Source organism: Carettochelys insculpta, chromosome 5, assembly GCF_033958435.1.
Source record: "Carettochelys insculpta isolate YL-2023 chromosome 5, ASM3395843v1, whole genome shotgun sequence".
Classification (NCBI taxonomy): Eukaryota; Metazoa; Chordata; order Testudines; family Carettochelyidae; genus Carettochelys; species Carettochelys insculpta.
The window spans coordinates 24,702,228-24,729,693 of record NC_134141.1 but is presented as its reverse complement, the minus strand read 5'-3'; the positions used below and the strand labels follow the sequence as shown (position 1 = coordinate 24,729,693).

The following is a 27,466-nucleotide window of genomic DNA, read 5'->3' as shown; positions in this document are numbered from 1 at the left end:
AAGTTTCCCCATAGCTACTGCCTTCTTACAGCCATTTAAAAATCAACAGTGGAAAAAACCCTGACATTTAATTTTCTCATCTCCCAGGCTGCAATTTGTTGATAGGATGATAGAGAGGTGAAGTCAGGCATACACTACCTATGCTGTGTCATGAATACAAATATTCTGAGGGCAACATTTCAGGGATTTTTGTATTATTCCTTTTATAAGCTTAAAGCTCTCTCTCTAACTGTAACTACAGGATTAGTTATCATACTGCATGGAATGGCATGTGTATACTGTCATAATATGGGTACACTGGGAGACAGAGCAGCTAATGTACATACACACACTTCAGGTTTACAGTCAACAGCCAGATGGCTTGTTACTGTCCTTCAGAAAGGAAATGTTGGGAAGAATTTTTATCCAAAATTATGGATTACAGAAAAATTAAGTATTCAATTTACATGTACAACTGGACACCCAATTTAAGTGCACAGTTACCATAATCATGCAAACAAATGTTATAGCTGTACATGCAAATGAGCAAGCTTGATTTTAGGATAATGCACAATAGTGGTTGTTCAAGGTGTTCTAGTGAACCTGAGTTGAAGACAAAATTGTCAGATAGACAAATATTTATATAAAGGGCTAACAATTACTTTAGTCATCCTCAATTCAATATATTAAAAAAAAAACAAAACTTTAGTCATGTTTTGAATTGAGCTTCAAAATTTCTAGTACCTTATCTGAAATCCACTTAAGTCAATGCGAAGATTCCTATTTACTACAATGAGCTCTGTATCAGGAGCACATTTTCAGTATGGTGGAATAGATGTGCAACTATCCAAATGGGCTGAACGGGTTAAATAATGTTGAAAAATTTGTAGTGTAGCCATGCTGACTCAGAAAAAATAGCATATCAGAACAATTTACATATATGTGTTTCAACTTAAAGTTGCATATTATCATTCAGCATAAACAGAACAACCAGTAGTCCTGTGGCACCTTAAAAACTAAAATTTATTTTATAGATAATTAGCATTTGTGGGTAAAACCCACTTACCCTCCCTTCACCCATCATTTCAGTCTCTCCATGACAGTAAAACTCATTTAGACAGGTAAAAATTACTTCCATGTCACGGCTTGAAAATATGGATGTGTTCAATTTTGTATACAAATTGAAATATGCTATCTGTTTTTCCAAGAACAATTGGACAAAAAAACCTTTAGAAGAAATCACTGAGACTTCTGATCCACAGAGAGGAGAGAAAAAAAAAAGATTTTTATTAATTTTGTTTTCCAGGCTCACAAAACAGAAACCCCTTTCTTTGTCACATCTGAATTGGTTTTATAAGTGAAGTCCCGCCGCCCCCCGCCACTTTTTTTTTTTTTTTTTTTTTTTGTAAATGAAAACATTTTTCCTTTAAGGAAGTGGAAAAGTTTCATGTTTGTAATACTTACAAACTAGTTACTCTTTCAGGCTGCTGGCTGTACATCTCTAATTCCACAAACAGTACCTGGCTCATTGATGTTAGTCTCATGAAGCCTCCTCTGACAGAACACTTTAGATTGAATCTGCTGTGAGTCAATCTGTTCCATGTTTTAGTATACCTTTCATTCTTGGAGAGCTGCTCAATACATATTAGTCTGGTATTTGCTTTGTAATGCATAATAAAGAAGATTCCATGGTTCAGCCTCTCTTAATTGGATTGATTCTAAATCATGAGGTTAAAATGCTGAAAGCCTACCCGATGTTTCAAAGTTCTTAATGTTGGTTGTTACCTGTGTTTACTCCTCCAGTAAATATCCATGCTCCAGTTGTCATGGCAGCTTTAATGAGGCCTTTCCCAAAGACTTGCTTGAGTTTTGGCTGAAGTTCAAAATTCTGAAGGCCTCCATGCACAGAGATGAGTAGCTTAGGGAGCTCGAGCTGCCACTCTTTTGTCATCAGGTGCAGAAGAAGATCAGGCTTTGTGTCAAAAGACACACGTACATACTGCAGAAAGAAGGGCATTGATAAAAGAAAATGGTTGGTTATGACTAATGAAAAATAACACCAGGAAAATATTTTAAACACATATAATATTTTCAACAGAAATAATTAACTGTAACTTCAGTGGTTTAAAAAACTTTAACTACCTTTATATTTTCCATCCCTGGTTGGGATAAATTTTATTATGTACACCAAGAAATGTGCAGCTGTGCACATCAGTAAAAATACATTCTGCCAGCTCTGGGTGCTCTGCTAACCAGCTAGGTGGCACCTGACTCTCTCCTGAGTGGTTACTGAAGTGCTCAGCTTACAGGGAACACAATTACAGACCATGACATAATTAGACACAGCAATTTCACACAGTATGCCCTCTTCAAAACTCCTTGCAACAAATAATCAACCCTCACAACACCCTTGTCATCTGCTAATAAATATTATCCTTAATTTCCAGATGATAAAATCAACACAGAGGTTAAGTGATTTGTCTAAGGCCACAGAGGCAGCTGGTATTTTAGCTCTATTTAGAATTCTTTTTATTCCAGACAAATACTTTGAAAAACATCTAGAATATATATACTGGTGGACATGCCTGCATTTAATTTATATACTAAATAAATATTGCATATGCAAACATTGCATAAATAAATATTGCATATGCAAATATTACAGGACTGTTAAGGCTGCAAAAGCAAGGATTCAGAATTTAGCAATCTGCTGAATTAAGGTTGCCCTTTCAACTTGTTTTACTTGTGTTGATTTAATAAAGAATAAATTATTACCCACTGACTATACTTGTTAAAGTCAGAAGGTACCAGTAAGTTCACATATGCTAAACTTTTGCATAAAGCAGACTATAAAATTTCACTCAGTAGTTCCTGCATCCAACCCATAACTTCTAGTTGAGCTAGAGCACAGACATTTATTCTGAAACCTTCCACTAATGTATATCTCAGCATAACCTTCAGATACACACCACAGAAGTCAGTCTTCTTGTATCTGATTTTAGTACAATTATTAGTACATTTCAGCAAACGTTATGCTATCATATTTCATTAATATTTTGTTCACTTTTACTATGTCTATTCCTTATTTGTGGTCTGTGATTGGTCAGGTAGAGTAAGTACATGGTATTGTTTTTGCTTCTTGGGTGGAAGAAATGAGCATTTCTGGCATGAAGGCTAAATCTCGGATTGCATGCAAATATGAGTCTTCATATGACGAACAGCCTCTCTCAGCATTCCTGGGAACAGAACTCTATGGGACAAATGAAAAATGTGCTGCCATTGCTTAAAAACCAAGTAAAAGAAGCACCAAGAGATTTTAAAACATTGTTTAAAAATTAGAAGTTAAATGCTAGTGAGAAAAACAGAAAGGAGAATAAACTGTCAAATTAAGTATAACATATAATAAGGCAGGCCAAAAAGGAGTTTAAAGAACAGCTAGCCAAACCTCAAAAATAATAAAATGTTTAAGTACATCAGAAGCAGGAAGTCTGGTAAACAACCAGTGGAGCCGATGGACCATTGAGATGCTAAGGGAGCACTCAAAGATAAGGTCATCACAGAAAAATTAAATAAATTCTTTGCTTTGGTCTTCAGAGCTGAGGATGTAAGGGAGGTTCCCAAACCTGAGCCATTCTTTTGAGTTGACAAATCTGAGGAATTGTCTCAGATACAGGTATCATAAGAGGTGGTTTTGGAACAAACAATAAACTTAGCAGTACCAAGACACTGGGACCAGAGGGCGTTCACCCAAGAGTTCTGAAAGACTGAAAAAGAAAATTGTGCAAACTGTTGTTTGCAAGCTACCCTTTAAATAATTTTATTTACCTAATGACTGGGAGATAGCTAAATGTGATACCTTTCTTTAAAAACGTCTTGAGAGGTGATCCTGACAAGTATGGACCAGTCAGTCTAACATCAGTATAAGGAAAATTAGTTGAAACTCTAGTAAAGAATAGAATTGGCAGACACACAGGTGAACATAATTTGATGGGGAAAAGCCAACATGGTTTCTGTAATGGGAAATCATGCCTTACTAGAATCTTTTGAGGACAAGCATGTAGAGAAGGGGTATGAGAGAGATATAGTGTACCTAGATTTTCAGAAAGCCTTTGACAAGGTGCCTCACCTAACACTCTTAAGTTGTCGTGGGATAAGAGGGAACGTCCTCTCATGAACTGATAACCGGTTAAAAGACAGGAAACAGAGTAGGAATAAATGGTCAGTTTTCAGAATTGAGAGAGGTAACTAATGGTGTCCCCCCAGGGGGTCTATACTGGGACCAATCATATCCAATATATTTATAATTTGCCAGGAGAAAGAAGCAACCAGCGAGGTGGCAAAATTTGCAGATGATACTAAGCTGCTCAAGATAGTTAAGATCAAAGTAGACTGTGAAACACTTCAAAAGGATCTCACAAAATTAAGTGGTTGGTCAACAAATTGGCAAATTAATTTTATGTTGATAAATGCAAAGCATTGCATACTGGAAAAAATAATCCCAACTATACAACAAAATGATAGACTAATTTAGTTGTTTCCAATCAAGAGAGAGATCTTGGAGTCACTTTGAATAGTTCTCTTGAAAACATCCACCCAATGTTCAGCAGAAGACAAAAAAGCAAACAGAATGCTAGAAATCATTAAAAAAGGGATAGAAAATAAGACAAGAGCATATCTTATTGCCACTGTATAAATCCATGGTACACCCACATCTTGAATAGTGCGTATGGATGTGGATGCCTCATAAAAAGGATATCTTGTCATTGGAAAAGGTTCAGAAAAGGGCAAAAAATGATTAGGGGTTTGGAATGGGTGCCATATGAAGAGATTATGAAGACCCCTTGTTTCTAAGCTAAAAAGTTCCAGACTGGGTGGGGGAGGGGAAGATGTGATAGAGGTCTATGAAATCATGACAGGTATGGAGTAAGTGAAGTTATTTATTTGTTCCCACAACAAGAAATTAATAGTCAGCAGGTTTCAAACTAACAAAATAAAGTTTTACTTCATGCAGCACACAGTCAACCGGTGGAACAACGTGCCAGAAAATGTTGTGACGATCAGGACTTTAACAGGGTTCAAAAAAGTACTAGATAAATTCATGGAGGACAGATCCATCAATACTTGTTGACTAGGATGAGTAGGAATGTTGTCTCTAGCCTGTTTGTCAGAGGCTGTAAATGGATGATAGGGGAGGAAGGATCACTTGATGATTACCTGTTCTGTTTGCTCCCTCTGGGGCATCTGGCATTGGTCACTGTCAGAAGACAGGACACTGGTATAGATGGGCCTTTGGTCTCACCCAGTCTGGCCGCTTTTATGATCACAAGAAAGCAAACAGAATAGAATTTAGCCAAACTGAAAAGCAAGCCAGAATTCAAAAACACTAATTCTCGTTGCTGTAATAATACCCCTCCCAACAGCTGCCAGCTAATTTTTTCCCCACTACTACAGAGCAAACGGCTACATGGAGCATATATCTGGTGAGCATGTAATGTACTATCAAGTATGCCTGTAATGAGTTTAATGGCCAGACTACTGGAATTGAAAGGCAAGCTCCACTAGGCATGTGAGTACACTGACTGGATGCTGATGAGAACAGACATCACTCAGAATTGAGGGAAGAACAGAAGTGTGATATGTGTATGTTGGTAAGACACTGAGCTTTACATCTTGCACCCTCTTACAAGATAGAAGTTGGGGTTACAAAAGGTTGTACCACTATTACATGATGGCGGTCAGTAGCCACACACTATAACTATTACTGAGGACACTCAACACCTCAGGAGACTGAACTCTGAATAATTGAAGGATGGAAGATTTTCTTTTTGCCTGACTATTATATTCTTCTCTTGTTAGTGATGAGAACCCACGCATTCAATCTCCCATGAGGAATTTATGCATTTTAACTGACAATGTTCATATAGAAGGTTAAAGCAGGGGATCACAGGACCATCCCATGTACAATTCCTATTTAGATTAAATCCTGTACCCTGTCATAACTCATGACAGACACATAGGCTGTGTATACACTGAGCCCTTGCGCTGACTGTTTGATGCAAAGCAGCAGCCTTGAAAATGCAAAATGACACTCATTTGCACATTCACACTGCTGACGTGCCTATTCATGACACTAATTTGCATTTTCACTGCAGAAATCAAACAGTGTAGATAGGGATTTGCCAGCAAAAACCTTCTTTGTCAGCAGCCCGTTATGCTTGGAAAAAAATCAGGCGTAAGGGGCTGCCAACAAAGGGGGATCTTGCCCACAGAAATATGTTTACTCTGCTTGATTTCTGCTGTGAAAAGGCAAATTGGCATCATGAATATGCATATTCACTATATGAACATGCAAATTAGTCACCATTTTCAACACTTCTTATATGCATCAAATTGTCAGCACAAGGGGTCAGTGTAGACATAGCCCTAATGTTTAAAATGAAGGTAAAATTGCTTATGATGAATATTAACTATATTCTTAAGTATGACTGGGGAAGAGTAAACAAATCTGAGTGGGTCTTTTCAACTACAAGAACATAAAGGATATTTAAATCTTAAAAACGCTTTTGAGAAAGCATAAATGAACTAAAATACTGGATTCTCTTTTCCATAGAAGAAGCATGTAGACTTCAATTTTGTGATTATCTTATTCATTTTTTTTTGTGGGGGGAGGGAGCATTTTCAGTCTGACATGCTTGGGATAATTATTTTGTCATCACTTCAGATGTAATTTAATGTGTAGGGAATAATTCTTTTGTCATTGCTTCTAAGGCACCCAGTAAATTATGAACAAATGGTTCTAAAAGCACTTTTGATCATATTAATAATTTATCCTCTCTCAATTTTCTAGTGGAACATTTGGCCATTTCCCTTTTGAATACTGCTGCCATTACTGGCTTCCTTCACCACTGCTTTCTCTGAAACATTTTTAAATTTAACTATGTCTTTGAACTGAACCAATGCTCAGCTCTATCAGGTTTCTCATCTCTCTTGCTTATAGCTGCCTTTCAGCTCTGTAATGGGGCACAGACTCACAACTGTGGTGTCTCCTACTGGTTGTCTGGGAATCAGCTCAAGTCCAATAGTGTGCCCTCCCTCTAGTGGTGACCTCCCCTGTTTTCTCTCTGTCGTCTCCCCCTTTTCAGCTCTTGGTCACCATTACTCCCAGAATGCTGCGTCCTCCTGTATGGAAGTGGTGTGGGATCTGGGATGAAGGTTGGGTTCAGAAGGGAGGGAACCTGGGGTATAGCAGAAGGTATGGGGTCAGAATGAGTTTGGGTGAAGCAGGGGGTTGTGACCTACCAGAAGGGCAGGGAGGGAATGAGAATACAGTGCAGAGGGTTTGGGTGGTGACCTGGGGAGGGGTTTGGTGTACAAGCTCCTCGAGGCGGTATGGGTGCAGCAGATGACTGTGGCCTAGGGGAGGAATGTGGGGGTGTTGCAGGGTCTGGGCGGGAGTTAAGGGTGGGAGGCGGGAGGGTGCTAGACGCAGGTGCTTATCTAAGCAGCTCCCAGAGAGCAGCACACTCAGGCAGGCTTCTCTGCTGGCCAGAAGCCCCAGACCACTCAAAGCAGCTGGCTGTTCCTTGTGGCTCTCTGCCCTGTGGGTGGGGGCTTCATGCGCCTGCGCCTCCCCCCACCCGCCCAGCCAAATCTCTCAGCTTCTATTGGCTGGAAACCAGTTTTGCTAGGGGCAGGGGAATACGTGAAGGCCTCCCACTGAAGTGCAGAGAGCCACAGGGAGCTGCAGCTGCTTTGAGTGGTTCTGCTATATGCCTCAGGGACAGGCTACAGGCTGGATTAAAAGGCTTGGTGGGTTGTATTTGACCAGTGGGCCATATCTTTCCCACTTCTGCTCTAGTGATGGTGCCTTACTGCACTCCTCTCATCCTCTCTACTGCCAGATTTCCTGAGCCACTTCCCTGTAACACTAGCATCTGCATGTTCCCTGGTATCAAGGCTCCCTCTGTCCTGCTATGCATTGCTCTATCCAGGGTACCTCACTGAGCAGCTGGTCCTGCTCCCTTGCTGGTCATAGAGAGACTCACCTCCTCTCCTCTGCTGAGCAGCTCTTTATATGGTGGCTGGCCCAGCAAGTCCCTTCCTGTTTGGTCAGCTCTAGAAGACCTCTCCTAATTGGTTGGGATCTGCACAAGCTCCCTCTGGCCTGTTTTGATCCTTCCGACTCGAGAGTGGGGCAGCTACCCCACTACAACCTCCGTATGTGATTATATTTTTAATAGAAGAGTATTTGGTGAAAGAAGCTTGATGGACAGCATAAAGACTAATATCTGCTATGCATCAATAGAGCAGGTATCAAGACAGGAAGCAGAAGTACAAGTTCAACCATAGCAACCTGCTAATGCAGTTTGCCTCACTGCTGAACAACTTCAGAGGGGTTACATTATAGTGGGAAAGATTAATTCAAGTTTCCACACCCATTTAATCCATGGATTGATTACTGAGAGTGTCAAGAATAATGTCAATTAATAGTTGTCACCATGATGATTTATTTTCATATCAAGGGATTAGCCAGAGGTTCAAATTAATTTCTCGCTGACCGGTAAACAGCCAGACGGCTTCAAAATAGCTCAATCTACGTTAGAAGTGAACAACCATAGCAACCTAGCAGTAAAATTTTTCAGACCTGAGCCATACAATTTTCAATTACAATGTCTCTATTACAGTACATCTAATAAACTGCAGTGTGCATTGTATCTGGCTGATTACCAATGATAACGTGAGGGGAGAAACTTGCATTTGAAGGAGATTTTGCATTTAATTTAAGGGAGAAAGTCACTGCACAGGCCCATTATGCTGCTGGCAAGATGCAACACTAAAGAACTTTTTAATTCTTCCTAGATCAACATGCTGCCTAATACTTTGCTTCTACGATGCAATCAGGCTTTTTGTTCCATATTTTCTCACTAATGGCAACTGGAGAATGACATGGCCATTTTACCTGCTCTAAATAAGCATCCAGAGTTTCAGATGCTTTCTAAATTAAACTGTTTGTGTCATACTGCGAAAAGTCTGATTGGCTCCCATTATAAACAATAGCAACACTCATTAGCTAATACAGGCAGGGTTGGATCTTAATATTCTTTTTGATAGTTTTGGGGCCTTAGTCAAATCCCATAAAAGTCAATGCAAGGACTCACTGATTTTATGGGGCTTTGCATCTAGCCATTTATGTATTTCATTCTCCTTAATCATTATTACTCCAAACGCTGCAAATATATTTTGTATATTTGTTTGCTATGTCAAAAAATAAAACCCATCGTTGTTTTCATGGTTTTATCCCTCCTTTTTCCTCTCTCCATGCACTTTTAAAGATCTTTTCTAAGAAGTTTTGTCAAAACTCATACATTTTTAAGTACTTAAAACACATTTTTAGGTGTGACTGATTTTCAAATCTGTTTAATAAAATACAACATAGTGAAGCTGCATATGAAGATCTGTACTCATGACTGTTGCCTCAGAGCTATGATGCACTGCAACATGAAAGAACAATATAAGAGACACTGAGCCTGTTTCACAGTAATTAACTTTTATCTTCTACAGTTGCAAATATATGCTAACCACTCAATAAGCATTTTAAAAGTATCATTTGAATACCTTGGATGAGCAGGAAGTTATTGAAGATAGAACTAGTATATTTAATTCACTATAAACCTTTTAAGCAACCATAATCTCCATCCAACCTTGTATAACCATGATCAAAGCAATATTAGTTCAGCAAAGCAGAGATCATTAGAAATCAGTTTAGGATTCAGATGTCCCAATTATTCAAAGGGTTTCCACAATTACTGGTGTGTGAAAAAGAAAAGGCTAAATTCAAGATAGCAATTTAGTTTGATCCTTTAAATTCAGTGTATGCTACAGTAATGCATGACTGTTTCCAGTTAATCTACCACAGACCAGACCTTCAAAATCTTTGTTCGATTTCTCAATTAATTTTCATATTTTATAGTTTAATCAGTCACTTCCCTCAGTAAGGAAATGACATTCAAGCTACATTTTGCATGCATGTGTTGTTGGGGTTGGAACGGATATAAAACCTGATGGGATACCATTTACTTTTTTATACAATAATTCGTTAGGAGTCTGCCTAACTCCAGTAATGACTGACTTGGCAAATCAGGTACCTCATTCATTAAAGAGGGGATTCTCGACCTTTTCAAATAGGTGCCTTAAATACTGTATTGTATCTTTCAAATCCAGCTAACACCTCTAGGGTGGAATCTCTCCACCTAGGTGGTGACCTATTGACTACATTGCCTTTTAACTTCCCTGTCTCCCTTCGGATTGCCCTTGTCCTCTTTCAAAAGACAACAAAAGTTAGTACTGTTCAGCCTGTCTCAGCCTTTGTGGGATGGAGATCTTTTTTCCAAAGAAGAACAGGTGGAAAGAGTTCCACAGAAAAGTGGTTTAGTGATGTCCTCAGGAAACAAAACCTCAAAAATTTTGGAGAAACTCAGTAATTTATTGATTAACCCATGCTGCCAGATGCTGTGTGGGGTAAGATTTGTATTTAATAGCAAGAGGCCTTCTGTAATAAAACAGTTTAAAATATAATTAAAGAGTTTTGATAAAATACAAGATTCGTGCCAATAAACTGGTGGGGGATTAATACATGGAGGCATGGTAACTATAGCCTAATGAGCTGTGTTACAGGTTCTGTCCTGTAAAATGTGACTTTTGATTTGTTGTTGTAAGTTTATAAACCATTTCATTTTATTAATTAAAAAAAAATCCTACTCATTTCCTCTTCTGGGTTTCCCAGTTTGTCTTATCTGCTGTGTCTCCACTATGGTTAGGTCATAAGCTCTTTTGAGGGAAACTGTATTTTTGTGTCTGGTACACCAATATGCACATTGTTGGTGCATAATTACAATAAAAATAATAGCAAGAGTCCCTTTTTGTGTGTGCACGAGTGTTTTATTTTGATTGCAAGATGGAAAAAACATTTGGAAGTTAATCCTGAAACTCGAAAGATTTTCCTTAAGTTCAATATTGAGTTCAAGAAAATTTTCCTAAAGATGATTTTGCTTAAAGTTGGAAAATTTGTTTTCCGTCCAGCTGTGCCATCACTGGCCACACTGCAAATACTGTATGTCAATTGGAAGGGTAAAATTCTGAAATGCATTGCCTGAGTATTAGCAGGATTAAACCATTTTATAAAACCAAAGAAAATAGTGACTAATTTCTGATCTAGAAATGCAGATATGGCATTACTGGATACTCAACTATCAGAAGAAACAAGGAGATGCCACTTTATTAACTGATTTCAACCATCACTAATTTAATCACAAAAATATACTCTGGCATTAGAGAATTAATGTATCCAAATGATTCACTTCAAACATGAAAAGGATAAATTGGAGAGAGAATTTTAAAAATACAAGTCAACCATAAGCTACTACTTTAAATCTTACTGAAAATGCAGCACCATCTCACATATGCCAGAGCTGTGGCTAGAAAATAAGTATTCTGAAGTAATCAAGGCTGTTGTACAATATTTCCTCTAATCTTTTCTATCCATCTGTGGAATAAAATTTTATGTGCACTCTGGAATGTGCAAATGTACATTAGCAATAGAACCAAAAAAATTAAATGTGGGTGCTGTGTAATAAGCTAGCATTTGAATCTCTCCTGAATGACTGCAGAACCACACAGCTTACACGGAACACTGCTCCAATAGGCAAATAACAGTGATGAAATACGGGATAGAATCCCACTACGCAGAGTTTTGCTGATGATTTCACATGCTACATCTCACAAATGCTCAGGGCACAGGTGGGTGAGCTACTGAACCAGCTTCTCTTGGTAAAAGAGAGAAGATTTGAGCTTACAACAGAGCACTTCTTCAGATCTGTGCAAGCCATTGCCTCTCTCACCAATAGAAGTTGGTCCAATACAAGATATTACCTCACTCACCTTGTCTCTCTAGTATCCTGGGATCAGCCTGAATATACCACCACTGACATTTTCAGAAGGTGATTCATTATGTCTACCCAATGAATAACAACTGTATTCAAAGAAAACTGAGAACAGTGTTAGTATCACACTTAATTATTTGTACCAGCGTGGCTGAAGTTCTTACAATAAGCATGATCCCCAATAAAGTCCTCTGTTATGCCTGCGTAGGTACAGTGAAGTCAATTTAGCAGCCTGATGGAATTTAGTGTTCTACCAAATATGATATAGCCAAATTAATGCCATTTGGGAATTTTTGCTTTGTATTTCTGCAGGAAAAAATGAAATCCAAACCATTAACATACAGGGCAATTTTTCTGAGGCTGGTGAGCCTATTATGTTCTCTTCTGTTACTATTCTGTATTGATTTTTGTTATTGTGGCCTTATTGAAGTTATATTTTTGATTTTCACTACAATTTAAAAAGCGATAGCATACTTACTAGAAAACTCATTTACCCAGTGGCAGAATTGTTGAATATTAAAATTTGATAGATCTCAAACATGCTATTTGACCACTTGCAAGTATTTGTACAGTCCATCACTCTGAATTAATGGTGATTTAACGGTATTTCAGTTGAGAAGAATATACTTAAAAGGGGAAACAGTTACACTAGTATTTAACAGATGCTAGAAACACTTTTATTAAAATATAAGCAGAGATCATTTTTCCCCATATCTGTCCCACAGCCCATGAGTGGTGGAAATCTGTTTTCAGCTGCCTCTGTTAATAACATACCTATCCCCCTGAAGCTCTTAATTCTTCAAGATTTTATAGTTGTGTGATTACCACAGAGCTAGATGATGTTTTTCAATTCTGCTTCATCTTGCTAAATACCATATATACTTAGGTCATAGAGCATGTTCTACAAGTCACAGAGGGACCCTAGGGCTCAAATGTTCTGAATTGCATTCCAATTTCTTCTATCGACTCTCAGTGTGATCTTTGGCAATTCATTTAACCTTGATGATTTGCTGCTTTATCCCTTTTTAAAACAGGTATAATATTTATTTAAAATATGGTTTCCCAAACTGGGGACATGAAGAAATTCCAGGGAGGGCGTGAGGCAACCCAGCCACCCCACATCTTTTCCCCCACCCAAAGAAAGAGCTGGCTTTTGCTTCTGGCTCTCAGCCCAGGACATGTAACGTGGGAGACTCGGTGCAGCTGCTATAAAAAAGCAGGCAGCCGGTGAAGACCCACATGGAAAGATGAATGAGTGTGGGTTGGGGGAAGGAAGAGGAGGATGGAGTTAGATGGGCTGGCTGGGGGTGTCTGGCTTTGTGGGAGGGGAGGGGCTCAGGCAGGCAGCTTGTGGGGATTGGGAGGCCAGCCAGCTTGTAGGATGCACAGGGCCTGGGCAGCTGGCCCCAGCATTGCAGGGCTCAGGCAGCTCAGGCTGGTGGGCAGGAGCTGGCTCTGGTAGCGTAGGGCTCAGGTGGCTCAGGCTGGCAGGTGGGTGGCCCTGGCAGCGTGGAGCTCATGCAGGTGGCTCTGGCCACACAGGTCTCAGGCGGGTGGGACCGCTGGCATGGGCAGCTCTGGCAGCTGGCAGAGGGCTCAGGAAGCTGGCCAGCTGGGGCTGCACCAGGCACCCACAGGGGGTCAAGGAAAACTATTTGTGTTTATTTTTAATTTTAAATACCATTTTTATATCAAGTTTTTGTGTTTATTGTAAATTAGGAATTGAACTTTTTATTAAAAGGTAGGTTGGAAGATGGTAAAGAAGAGGTGAGGGGTCGTGAAGGTTTCTCAAAAATCAAAAGGGGGGGGCATGATGCTGAAAAGTTTGGGAACCACTGCTCTAAAACATTTGCCACTGAAGCTCAGTACGTGCCAAGAATTACATACAGTGGCAAATGAGATAAAATAGGTTTTAGGAAATTAATTGGAGTAAGATGATGATACACTCCTGAATCACATTTGATTGGATGTTAAGCGTTAATTCTCATGAATATTTGAAAGGCCTAAAGACTTGATTGGCATTTGTCTTTTTTACCTAAGTTTTATTTCTCAAGGTTCTGGAGGCTGCCCATTTTTCTCACTTAACCACTCGCAAAAAGGGCCATCTGGTTTGTTTGAAACAATCTCAGTCTTTGCAGAATGCTGTATCTTTAGTTGTTTGGCATCAGGAGAACCTTGTAGAAGGTAAATTCAGTGCATGTTCAGGTATAGGTTTAATTATTTTCATTAGGAGAACCATAACAACTAAGCTTACATACTTAACCCAGCTCGCACACTACACTCACCAGCATACAACGCTAGTGTTGTCAGGCACCATATAGGAGGTCTTAATGGGAAACAAATCTCATTGCTTTTTCAGGAGGACAGACCAAAAAGGTAATCACCATTACAGTTCTGCAGCCCTTCTGTACTTGTTGACCTCACCTTGCTGTGCTCATATGCATGGAAAGCTTCATATGCATCTTTCTGCAATAGTGCATAAAAAGGTCAGCTACTCAGAGATTTCTAGTGAATGGTGCTATTTTAAGCACGTTTTCCACCTTTAGACTTTCTGAAAGTATTGTGGCTTTATGGAAGCTTTTCATCCTTTCACCACTTGTTTGGTTTCTCTCTTCCTATGTGGTTTAAGGTCTTTGAATGATTGGCAGGGCATGAATGTCTTCCTGGTTCCTCCTATTCTCTGGTACCTTTAAAATAAATCCAGAGTTCCTCCAACAGTGTTTTATATATCTATCTATAACAGAACACCAGCACAGCACAGAAACTATTTATTTATTATATGTACTGGTTTTCCATAAATATAGCAAGTCAAAATAGGTAACGGACTTGCATGTAAATATCTGAGGGAAGAATTTTGTCCACATATTTTAGAAATATCAGGTACAGTATGCCTTATAATTCTATAAAAAATCTACTCTATGCCTTAGAATTTTATAAATCTCTCTCCTCTGTTTTCAGTTTGTCAGTCCAGTACTGGAATATTTCTCTTGATGGAGCAGCAATGCTGCACACTGGTAGCTTTATTAATTAAATCAATATAAAAATCAGCATGAATTTTCACCCATCCTCATTTTACTGAACTATACGTATTTGTACACTCTTATGTTAAAGCCAGTCAACTCACTATTCACTATCAATTTTCAGCTGCCACTGAATTGGAATAAAGGGTTTGTTAGACTGTCAGGGAAACAGTGCAATTTGCTAGCTGTTCTTAATCTACTCATCATGGGTGACACTGAGATGCATCAAAACACAGAATTACTACCAGAAAGAGATACACATGAAGATTTTCAAAGACACAAATGGCCTTTGTGTGTGTAACTCCCATTAACTTTCAAATCCTCAACTCCTTTGAAATCCCCCATTGATTTACTTACTCTGTGACAGGCATACCATCCAATATGGTAAGAGAAATAAAATATTTTTAAAGTGTGCCAGACAGTGACAGACTGTGATTTACAAGGAGTCTAACAACATTATGTATTAGTCAGGAACTGTGTTTGTGTGAGGAGCTGGGGCGGTTGTCAAGGACAGGGAAAAAGAAGAGGAAGCAAGAATGAACAGAGAAGGGAGAAGTTACAGTACAACTCTAGGGAATGCCAGAAGGGTGGACAAATGGAACTAGGAATTCAGACATTTACACATGTACCTGGAACCACACCTGAAACACTCGAACAGGTACTGTCGGACGATATGGACAATTTCTGGAAGATACAGCCAAGCACAGCAAAAAGAAATAAATGTAGCCCCATTCCCAACCTGAGTTACACTGCAGAAAAACCAGGATTGTTACCCCAGGACACTGGAATACTTCATTGTCCATCTGCCCATGAAAAATATCCATAGAAGCTTAAGTGTGAATTGAAGGAAACCATATAGCATATAATATACCTTTCCCTGAAATAATAATAGACTTGCCTTCAGTCACTCAATATGTCAGTGTCAAGATTCTAACCCAACTAAGTCCTGATAGCCTGTCCCTGACTTTAGCCACTCTGTAATAATGCCTTTCTCATCTTATCCAGTAGTTCATATAACACTACAGCTTTTGCAGTTGCTTTTTTGTCAGAGTCCAATTACTTTCTTCCCTGCACAACAAATGACACCTAGAAAACATATGGCTTTTAAGCAAGTAAAACAGTTACATGAATTAAGAGAGAAGGAAGATACTTGTCTGTTAGTCTACGATTGCCTTTCTGGAGTTAGTAGCATTATTAAGTATTCTAAGAAAGGGTTTGATTACCATGGCTTTATTGGAGTGACCCCCTCCTTGAAACTCAATGGTCCCAAAGGCATCAGTTGGGCTGAGTTGAGTATGCTTGCTGATGGACCACTTCTCTGATTGGCTGTCATTTCGAGCCAGTCTGCTCTCATTTTTCTCATTCTGAATAATGGAGATACTTGGAGTCAATCCAACATGTTGACCTATTAGACGCCCACAGCAGCACCTACAGCAGTAAGCAAAAATTATTTGTGCTTCTTGACCCAAGAATGAAACAAGCTATACTTAAAAACTTCTTTGCATGCACTGTAGAAGTCTTAAAAAGTCACTTTCAGGCTGAAGTGATTATATAGAGTTGTCAGAAGTCCTATCCTGTAGCAAATACTTTGAAATGTCAATGGAACAGACTGTTACAATACAGATACAACTTTTTGCACTTTGATTTTCCTTTTTATTTAAAACTAAATAAAATTCTTTTGTTCAAACTATTTAAAAAAACACAAGGCAAGGGGATTTTCCTCACGATACGTTCTATACAGTCCCAGAGATCATTAAGCTAAATAAAACAATTTTCATAGGGATATCAATACATTTTAGTCATATATGTATCTATTGGTGTCTTGCTTTACCAGCTGCCATGTTTCCAATATACAGTATAAATATTCAGGGACTGGAGTATAATCATCCAGAAGATGAACAATTTAGAAATGACCACTGATATAAATTCAGATTTTGTTTTTTAAATTGACACCTTCTGGAGTGTATAAAATGTTCGTACCAAGTGTCACAGAAATACATCTCTCTGAGGTTTCCAAAATATAAACCAATCTTTGTCCAGCATAATCACAGATTTGGAAAAAACAGTCTACAGTCTTTTTCTTGTAATGACAGAGTTTCATATTCACAGTATGTAGCAATGCAGTTACCTATGGGGGTCTTTGGTGCTGGGTATGATATGAACACATTCTCTCTTGTAAAATGCACGCTCTATCCATGATTTCTGAGCCTGAAAAAGAGGGTAAAAATCCCATAAGCTTGATTTATTAAATGCAATTTCAAGCAAAAAAAAAAAAAAAAAAGATTCTCTCCATTTTAAGTTAATTACTGATCATGGAACCATGTATGAAGTAAACATTTTCCATGAGAATTTGGGCATATTTCAAGAGCATATCAATAAAACATTCAATATATGAATATTTATAATAATTTTATGTTTATTGGCCAGATAAATTTTATACAGTCACACAGCAGCAATCATTACAGTTGAAGAAATTAAAACCAATAATTGAGCAAAGGTTTCTAGGTGCTAGAAAAAAAACTCTCCTGTCTTCAATTTATAAACAACTTTAAAATACTCTGTTACTTAAACTAATGTAGCTAAGTTTGAAGTAAAGTAAACTTTTCAGAAATTAAATCCCCCTCAAATACAAATTAATGTCAATGTACTATTAATCCCTTGCAATACTTTGTAGAAACTGTGGCTAAATAGCATATCATAACACCATTTAAAGTACCATGGAGAAAAGAGCAGTTATGAAGCAGGAAGATCGACATGTGAAAACAAGGGAAGCTTTGAAAAGGAACAGATCTTTATCTGGTGCAAATTGATGTAACTTCATCAATTAAATAAAGCTACACCATTTTATACCATATTTAATTATTTCCATTTATAATTCAACTGATTGAAGAAAAATCTCAAGTTATCAGCATAAAAAGGTAAATCATACAAATCATATGCAAAGAATAAAACAATATTTTTACAGTTCCACAACAGAAACAGGGATACTGTTAATACTAATCACAAACAGGTGACAGAACACAATGAATTATGGAAGTTAGTATAGCAAGAGGATGGAGTTTAAGGAATATTAAGTGAATTTCAGACAAATTCAAACAACGTGATGACAACTGTATACACAGTGGAAAAAAAAACTGCCTCCAGTAAATCAAGTGCGACACACAGAGGATGAGAGGAATCATCACTGCTGGATATTCCACCTACTGTCAACAATCTTGCAACGCAGCAAATCTGCAACCTATTTTTGATCCCCGAGGCCCACATTTCTTGGATGTGTGCAAAATCAGTTTAACCAGAGAAAATCCTTCTGGCTGTATGAATTTGCACATATGCAGACATTAAAAACAATGCTACATCTCTGAAATGGTGTAAAATGTCAGCTAAACTCATAACTATATCTATTACGTGGCAGTGAATTTAAATAAAAAAAAACCTGTTCTCTGTATTTTTCACTAGGAACTGATTGCTTGTTCTTAATCATTGACTTTATTTAGCTGAGGGACTTACAGAATGTACTCTTATTATTTGTAGTTTAAAATCAATCTACCAGATTACTCTTTGAAAGAAAGAACTCAGGATTTGACATTTTGGAAGGCAGTATCCCAAGTGAATACGACCAGCCAGGACACATACAAATTTTAAAGAACTCTACCCGGAGCCAGGACAGACGCTGCTTGGTCAAGGCTGTGTCAGCATTAAATGTATACCAAGAAAGAGTATAATAAAGATCCTGGAAACCCAAGGAAAGTATCTAATTTTCAAAATGGACTTTATTCTCCTTCTCTGTCATGAATTCTGGTAAATACTCAGAAGGCTCTGAAACACTATCAAAATAAATATTTAAAATGCACAAGAATCATATTATTGCACGCTGTGCTATCCTGTTAGTCAATATTAAATTGGCCAATTTTCAACCTAACAATTTAATTAACTTTTCACATGTAATTATCCAGCTAGGCTTTCAATGGGTTTTAAAGTAAACTTTTTCTAAAAATTCAGTTGCATATTTACCTACATGAATACATGTAGCAATTGAAGTTCCAAGCAGAAACAACTTGGGACAACAAAGAGAGGAACTTCAAAATTTTGGGGCAGGAGGTTGTTTTATTTTACAGAACCTTCCAGTTACAAAGCATTCAGGAATCACGTTGTACTACTGCCTTTGGAAAGGTTGTCATCATAAGCAGAAATGGATTTGTGACTTGCTTCTTTGTAATGCATGTTACTATTTCTTGAAATAAGGAAAATTCAGCTCATCTAAGTTTATTTATTTGGTTATTTTAACATTTAAGTAAGTACCCAGCAGGCATATCTATCATCTTACTAGAAAGCAAATATTAGTGTTTCATGCCACATTTCCTAAGTAATTTCCTATGGTACAGAACACCCCTCCCCTCACCATGGTTTACTTCAACAAGATGGCAGAGTTACTTAGAACTTAATCCTTTATGCACACTTTTGATGTTTGATGGAAATCCACAAAAACAAGTTACTGCAGATGTTGGAGAATTCACTCGTTAAAATATACCTTCAAAGATTTCTTCTTTAAAGATAGTTCAGGTAATGAATTTATCTAAACAACAAAATAATATAGAAAATCTATAACAGAAACTTCGCACAACATGTTTTAAATAAGTAAGCAAGCACTCATTTCAAAAAGGTTTAAATAGTAGGCAATTTTTATGTACTTGAAATTACAATACCTAATTGCCTATTATTAATTCTAATTGAGAATTTGAAGACAAAAGAAAATTGAGATATGCTAAATACAATAGTATGCCTTTGAGTTCCTATTCCTCTTTTATATTAAAAACTTAAAAAAGCATATTAAAATAAAATTTTGTTTTCACCCCAGTACAGGAAAACTTTCTACTTAGTTCTTACAAAGTCTATTATCCTTGTTGCCAAAGGCACAATACTAAATATTACGGTTTATCTTTGTGTAATTTGCTGTCACTATAAGAATACAACCACCGAACCAAGAACTTCTTGAGACAGATAACTAACAATGAAAAAGAGTAGATCTGCATTCATTCATTCTCAAAAATGAAAAGGATAATATAATTGTTTCCAAAACAGTCTTTACCATAGAGTCAAAAGGAGAGCTTAGGTTACTAGAGGAACTGAACTTTTGTTAATGTCGTTATGCAGGTCAGGTAAGAACAGTCTGTAAACTTTACATGAATTATGATGTGATAAACGAATTAAGAAAGTAGCAAATACAGCATGTTTTTGCTTTTCATTATACCATTATGCTCTTGGTACCAATTAGCAAAAGCAAATTCATCAAATGAATTCAATTCATATCATCATTCATGTTTTACCCATAGACTTAGTTCGTTTTTAGTTTAGTTCCCTGGACTCTGTATTACTCTTATAAAAAGTTTAAAAAAGGATCAAAGGCTGATGTACACATAAAATTTTTACCTGAGCATGAAACTTGGGTGATGTCTAAGACAGAGCATATTGTGCTGTCCACGTTCCACTGCTGCTGGTCATTCTGCTAATAACACATTCATGACTGCCACTATAAGCAAGGCATTCTCTCTATTCTGACCCAGGAGATGTTAAAGTAAGCAATAAACTTGCGCCCATTAGCTACTTGGAATGTGCTGCTGTGGGATTAGCCTCATTAACAGTTCTATAGACATTCATCCACAGCCCAAAAACACTGCTTGATTTGAACATATAATCTGACGCCAAAAGAAAAACAAATCCCATGTGAGCTTGGATTTAACTGGCACAAGCCCTGACAGGCTCTTTTTTAAATTGTATTTTATTTTCAGAAAGAAGGCTTGTGAAAGTATGATTCTAAAAGTTAAACTCATGAAATCCTTCAAAAGAAACAGCATATGAAACTGGAAAGAACCTGACCACACAAGAGATATTGTTCATCTCTAAAGAATGAAATAAGAATGCTTATTGAACATTATTGAACAAGCTAAGAATCTGCATACAAAGTACATATGCTACAGTCGATCAACAATGGCATTTATCCAAGGAACCTAAGTCCTGCAATTATTTCTTGATAAACTGTCATAAGTGTATCATTCCACATACCTAAATGTTTGCATTTCAAACAAACACAGGGATAGCTGCAATATGGTTGTGTTAGTTAAACATCAATGACTTATATTCGATGTGGCTGACTAGAAATGTGAAGATCAAAGCAGGATTGCCATGGTCTGATGTTAAGGCAGGAGAGCTTCATAAAACTCTCACTTCACATTTGAATGCTTCAAATCAAAAGCAATTATACATTTTAAGCTGGGTGATTGGTTTTGGGAACGAGCCCAAACCCCAACATAAAAAAACTTTCTAAAAGTCAGAGTGAGTCTCATCCTTCATGCAGACGCACACAGTCTTTGTCCCCAGATAGACCTTTCAAGCTTGCTGAACTTCACATAGTCTGGTAACCTCTGGAAGCTTGGGTGACCCATGAAATGTCTATGTCTACACTGGCCCCTCCTTTTTGAAAGGGGCATGCAAACATGGTGGGTTGAAAATGCAAGTGAGTTGCTAATTTATATTCAACACCCCATTTGTACAATGGCAGCCACTTGCTTTTCTGGAAGAGCTGCTTTCAAAATGCAAAACAGCTGTGTCGAAGGTGTTCCTTCAAAAGGAAGCCCCGCTTTTGAAAGTGCCCTTCTTCCTAATTTTTCTAGATGTAGCCAAAGTGTTATAGCATCCTGAGGCTTCCCATGCACAAACCGAACACTACACTCTGGGGATCTGACTTGAGGAATTAGCCAGAAAGAGAGAGATCACAAAAAATGGAGAGATCTTTTCAATGTGATACCAACCAAGATGGAAAAAACTATGAAGAACAGGGTTCTCAGGAAAACAGCAGGTGAATGAGACTCTGGTGAGGGTTAATAGGTGAAGTCTGGGAATCAGGAATGGACCAAAGTGGCTCAGGGATTAAAAGAGAGGGATCTGATTTTGCCAAGAGGAGAAAGGGAAAAGATTGGATCAGGGAAGTGGGAGAGAGAAGACAGACATCAAACGGATCGCATGACTGCACAGGTGTCCAAACTTCACTTGAAGTGGAGCATGTGCTGAAATACTTTGCTGGAGGAGAGTCAGAGCACTCCCCAGGATCTTGAAAGTTCAAACGCTCTCAACTTTCATTGGCGTCCCTCTGACCTCAGTACCTAGGCTCCATTCACCACAGACTTGCAGTGCCTTCCCATTCCACCCACTCTGCGTTTTCTTGTCATTTACGCCCAGATCCAGCAGGTATTTTAAGCTCATATAGTCCTGCTGATTTCATAGGGCTACTCATTTTTGAAGGTTGCTGGATCCAAGGCCTTCATTTGCAAACTTCTTGGGGAGAAATCATATCTTCTTCCCATCTGGAGAGGTGCTTATCGCACTTTTGAGTAATGACAGAAATAATAAATCATCAGTAGAAACTACCATATGCATTAGCTACTTTTGGTGTCAATGAGTGGTATTATGGGGACTTTATCAAAAGATATTGAATTGGAAATGAATACACTACTGATTCCACAGAGAACAGCTCTATCTGAATCATCTTTTACAGATAAACTTTAATATTATCATATTATGAGTGAATAAACTACCCAAAAATAATAAACATTATGAGTGAATAGACTACTGTAGCTGTTCTTATATGAGTAGTAATAAAGAGAATAGTCCATAAATTCACTGAAGGGAGAGACATTTTCTTTGGTGTTTTATATTGTATAAATCATCCAATGGAATAGTACTCCGTTCTCTTGGTCAACACTTTTTAAAAGGCTGTAGATTTAGAATCCTAAAACATAAATTTAATTAAAATTTTAAACCTGGTTCATTGTTAATGAAGTGAAATTGATACTCCTAAAACCAAGGAGTCACTAGTAATCAGCTGAGCAGAAGTTTCTCATGGGAGAAGACAGTGATTATTGAAAAGTTAGCAGCAGAAACTTCACAGGGCAGTAAGTTCCATGAGAAGGAACATTCAACGTACCAATGATGTTTAACTGCTGATCTAAGAATTGGAAGCTCACACTAGGATCAAATAATTAACCCATAATTATAATTAACCCATAATTATAACCCAAATAATAAGGAACCCATAAGAAGCACCATTAAGGGTGATAATTTATGGTAAATTCAGCATTGCTGGTAAAACCACTGTGGAGAAAGCCTTAGTGTTCAGTGTCACAGTCTCACTAATTCCCCTGGACAACACCAACAAAAACTTTCAATAGGCAGAAGCAATTCGGGGGGGGGGGGGGGGGGGGGCAAAAAGTTAGTGGGCTAATGTTTGAGACGTCAAAATATTTCTGAAGCAAATAACTCTGCACATTTCAAAAACAGGTTAGATATTTACAAGTGGGATTTTCATCCCTTGGAAAGCCAAAAGGATTGGTGATCCAGTGTCACTTAGGGTATGTTTGCTCTGCAACATAAACCTAGGTTTAATAGAATTTGAATTAGCAGACCCCAGATTTGCTAACATAGGCTTTCAGTATCCACACTCATTTATAACTCCAGGTTATGAATTGTTTAACCCATATGGATCTGAGTTCAATCATCCATCTCCCACGCTTCCCACAGACCTTCCAAAGCATAGCAGCTCCAGCCCTTTGTTTTAGATGGAGTGTGGAAAAACTTGATTGTCCAGAGGAAAAATAAAATGGTGGGATTCTGAAATAATGTTGATGGACTCTTATAGCACAAACCAATTGGGTGTATCTACACTGCAAAGCACTAAGGCTTCAGCTTTAGGTCCTGTCTTGACTTTAGTCTCAGAACCTCCATCACATAGGGTTCTGAAAACCAAGGTCCAAGCCTTGGGTTAGTTTGTGTTTAGATGGAAAGAGCTGGCGGTGGGGTAGGAGGTGGGTTAGACTTGAGCATAAATTCAAATCTCAGGGTAAGGCTACAGTACAGACTTATCCTTAGATGCTTTTGAAAATTCCACTCAACTTGAATAAGAAAAGTATTTGTGGTTAGGTTAGCTCAGACGAAGTTATGAAGTATAACAAATCAGGTGCTTTAGGGACTAAACTTTATCGTTAGTAGTAACTTCTCCTTTCCCCATTGGGCAATTAAGTGCATTAAGATGTGGTCATGTCATCGCTGAAACATTGGCCATTGGCTACTTTTGGAGACAGAATAGTTTTCTAACTGAAACATTGGTCTGCTCCAAAGTGACTCTTGCAATGTTCCTCTGACTTTTTTGGGACATGTATCACTGGCAGTACTAAAAGAGACTAAGACATTAAAACTTCATTTACTGCAGCTTGCTTCCTGTATACTCTGCTCCTTTTTTATTTGACACCAAGAAAACTTTATCTGAGTTGTTCCAAGAACAATGAATTGTCACGAAACTCATGCTGTCTTCAGTACACAGAAGCACATAAATGTGGTCATTTTTCATCACAAACTACCCAATATAACTTTTACATTACATTTAGAAGACATGTAGCAATGTAAGAAGAATTGGAAACCATTTTTCCCCAACAGTTTGTCATTTTAAATACCACCTTATCCCACAGAGTTCTTGTCACAAAGTAATGGAAAATATTACAGCTTTTTAGTTATCAGTGCCATGAAATAATACATATACTTTTGAAGTATTTTACAAATATAAATTAATCCCCAGAAGCTCTGAGATTTAGTACTACCAGCTCAATTTTACAGAAGAGTAAACACAGGCAGAATAATGAGAGCTTGGGGCCCAAACCTCTCCACTGCAACCAAACAACTCTTTGGGTGTTTCACTGCACCGTAGACATGAGACCTGTCGCAGGTGTGTGTGTGTGTGTGTGTGTGTGTGTGTGTGTGTGTGTGTGTGTGAGAGAGAGCGAGCAGTGTAGACATGAGACCTGTCGCGTCCATGGTGTGAGAGAGAGAGAGAGGGGCTGGTTTCATAGTGTATATCCACATTGGCAGGAATGTACCAAGGCCTAGAACTGGTAGAGACCTGCCGTCCCATGGACAGCCTTTCCCTTGCCCCCCACCAGCAGGATCTGTGAGCAGACCAGTAGCTCAGTCCTTTGTGGCTATCAACTGATGGGATGAACTGGAGAAAATACAAAGAAATCCTCATAATATTTCCTTGCCTTAACTGATTCCTATATGTTTTGCTCCAAGGAGGGAACAACTGCGGCAGTAAGTACACTCCTAGCACTAGTTACTGGGATATACTACTTCATCTTTAGGAGTTTCTATGGAGCAATAAACAAATAATCTGTTGAAAGAAGATATGGTCTAAAATTTCCTGGGGAAAAAGGTCTTTCTAGAGTTTCTAGACTGATAATTATAATTATGTAGCACCACTACTAAACTCAGACAACTGATTCATTTTAATCCAAACACCACATACCTTTCTGTGTTGCTAGTTCTTTTCAGACATTACTGGATACCACAATTGTGTGTGCTTGAGCAAGTACGTGGACAAAGACAGATACAGGAAATATGCTTTCACAATTAAACTACGCTAACTTTCTAGGCTCAGCAATTTAAAATCTAGTTCAGCGTTGTAAACCTCAAATATTTAAAACAAAAGGCAGATGAAAAATATGTTTTTTTAAGAGTATACTGAATTTTTGTCTATTTTGATTTCTGAAATCCTCCCACTTATCACCAATTCACGTGTGAAAAACAGTGTTATGAACTCGCCATAATATATAGGGTAAGATAACTGTCCCCCACTGCAGGAAAGCTTGTTGGAATTCAAATCAAATGACAGACTTGTATATAATGCTGCCTGATGCCACAGACCTTCCACCTTTTCCTAAATGCAAATATTCTAATTCAGTTTTGTGCTCCCCTATTTCCAGATCTGTCTATTCCCCAGCCCTGAAAGTTGTCTCTCTCCGCCCCCCATGCTCCCAGTCACATTCCTGTCTGCTCGTGCTGGCAGAAGGTTGTCTGCCTTTCCTATGCCAGATGTTTCAGGGATTGGGTGAGCAGAGGGGCACTGCAGAGATGAACTCACAGATTTCACAGAAAGGGATAGGAGAGGAGGCACCCTGAACTGATTATGCTTCTGCTCTCTACACCCACCTCTTGTGAAAAATTATATTTCTGCTCCTTCCCTCCTCTCTTTATAGGAACCAAAGGAGTTTTGGGGTAGGGGAAGGGGAAAGCACTATGCGTCTCCTGGAAAGGGGAGAAGGCAGCCAATCAGGAAAGGGTCTGCCTCCGGCAGGGCTGAAAATCCCATGAAGGCTGGAGTTTGGAGTGCTGGCAAGATTACCCCCAGCAGTTGCTAAAACTGCATGATTTGCAAGGAGATTATGACAGTTGACAACACTGCAGGTACCCCTGCATCCACGAGAACCTCTCTTTTTCCCCAACACATTAAGCTCCAGCCTTTCTTTCACCTGCGGTTTTCTTTCTTTCCCTATATTCCTGTGGTCCAGTCCTGAGTATCCACTTGAAATTACCTTCAACCCCACCAAAGTGTGGGGCAGTATGATGCTGCCTTCTCCAAACACTCTCTCCAGCCACTGCTTCTCTTTTACTCTGCCTGGAGACAAGAGGTAGACAGAGGGTGGAGAAAAGTACCCAGCTGAAGGCAGAAAAATCAGATGGCTATGCTGCCTGCAAACCATTTTCACTAATGGCTTCTAACGACTGCGGTAGAAGAAAAATCTGTTTTCCTGACAATTTGGCCTGACAAGCTCGAAGATGGCACCGGTGTACTGTAGGGCTGTTGAGAAACCCTGACATGATGTGGGGCAACTTGTAATCTACCTTCCCTTGGAATTTTGCACAGATGAACTCCAAAATACCCACTAGTCAAATCCAATAGTATCACCATGCTGACACACAAACTGTGGCCACACTTGGCAGAAATTTCAAAAGGGCCATGCTAATGGCCAAATCAGAGAATACTAATGGGATTGAGAAATGAATATTCAGCGCCTCATTTGCATGCAGTCGGCTGCGGCACTTCGAAAGTGCCTTGTTTCACTTGTGCTTGGCTCATGGGGGTCCTTTTCGAAAGGACCCCGCGCACTTCAAAATCCCCTTATTTCTATCAGTTGATAGGAATAAGGGGATTTTGAAGTGCGTGGGGTCCTTTCGAAAAGGACCCCCATGTAGATGATCCACGCGCAAGCGAGACATGCACTTTTGGAGTGCTGCAGCTGGCAGCATGCTAATGAGGTGTTGAAGATTCATTTTAGTGCCTCATTAGTATTCTCTGATTTGGCCATTTGCATGGCCCTTTCAATATTTTGGACAAGTGGGGCCACAGCCTCAGCAAACTCCAAACTAGGGGATTGTATACCTGTAATAACCACATTTCTGTTTGCCTAATTGTGATTGCTTTTTCCAGTGCAAAGGATGATCCCTTGAATTCTCCACTGATGCACAATACAGTAACAGATGCTGCAAACATACAATGTTCTTCTCGACCTAAGGAATTAGACTGTCATGCAACTTCTGCATGCCATCCTAGAAGCAGCTGCATTTCCTAAAAGACAGAATACACCTCTCTCTACATATGTTAGTCTACCAGTTTGTTTAGTTTATAAAAGTATATTCCAATCCTTTGGA

The 27,466-nt window shown here is 38.6% G+C and overlaps 1 protein-coding gene across 4 annotated transcripts in view; it reads right to left on the bottom strand.

Moving 5' to 3' along the window:
- The window catches only part of TRPM3 (transient receptor potential cation channel subfamily M member 3), a 503,278-nt gene that overhangs the window by 173,352 nt on the left and 302,460 nt on the right, over positions 1-27,466 (bottom strand). For all 4 annotated transcript variants that reach the window (XM_074994073.1, XM_074994074.1, XM_074994075.1 and 1 more), the window contains exons 2-4: positions 17,067-17,146; positions 16,162-16,366; positions 1,765-1,978 (exon numbers count right to left, since the gene is read on the bottom strand). In XM_074994073.1, coding sequence (XP_074850174.1) covers positions 1,765-1,978; positions 16,162-16,366; positions 17,067-17,146 — 499 coding nt within the window. The remainder of the gene's footprint in view (positions 1-1,764; positions 1,979-16,161; positions 16,367-17,066; positions 17,147-27,466) is intronic.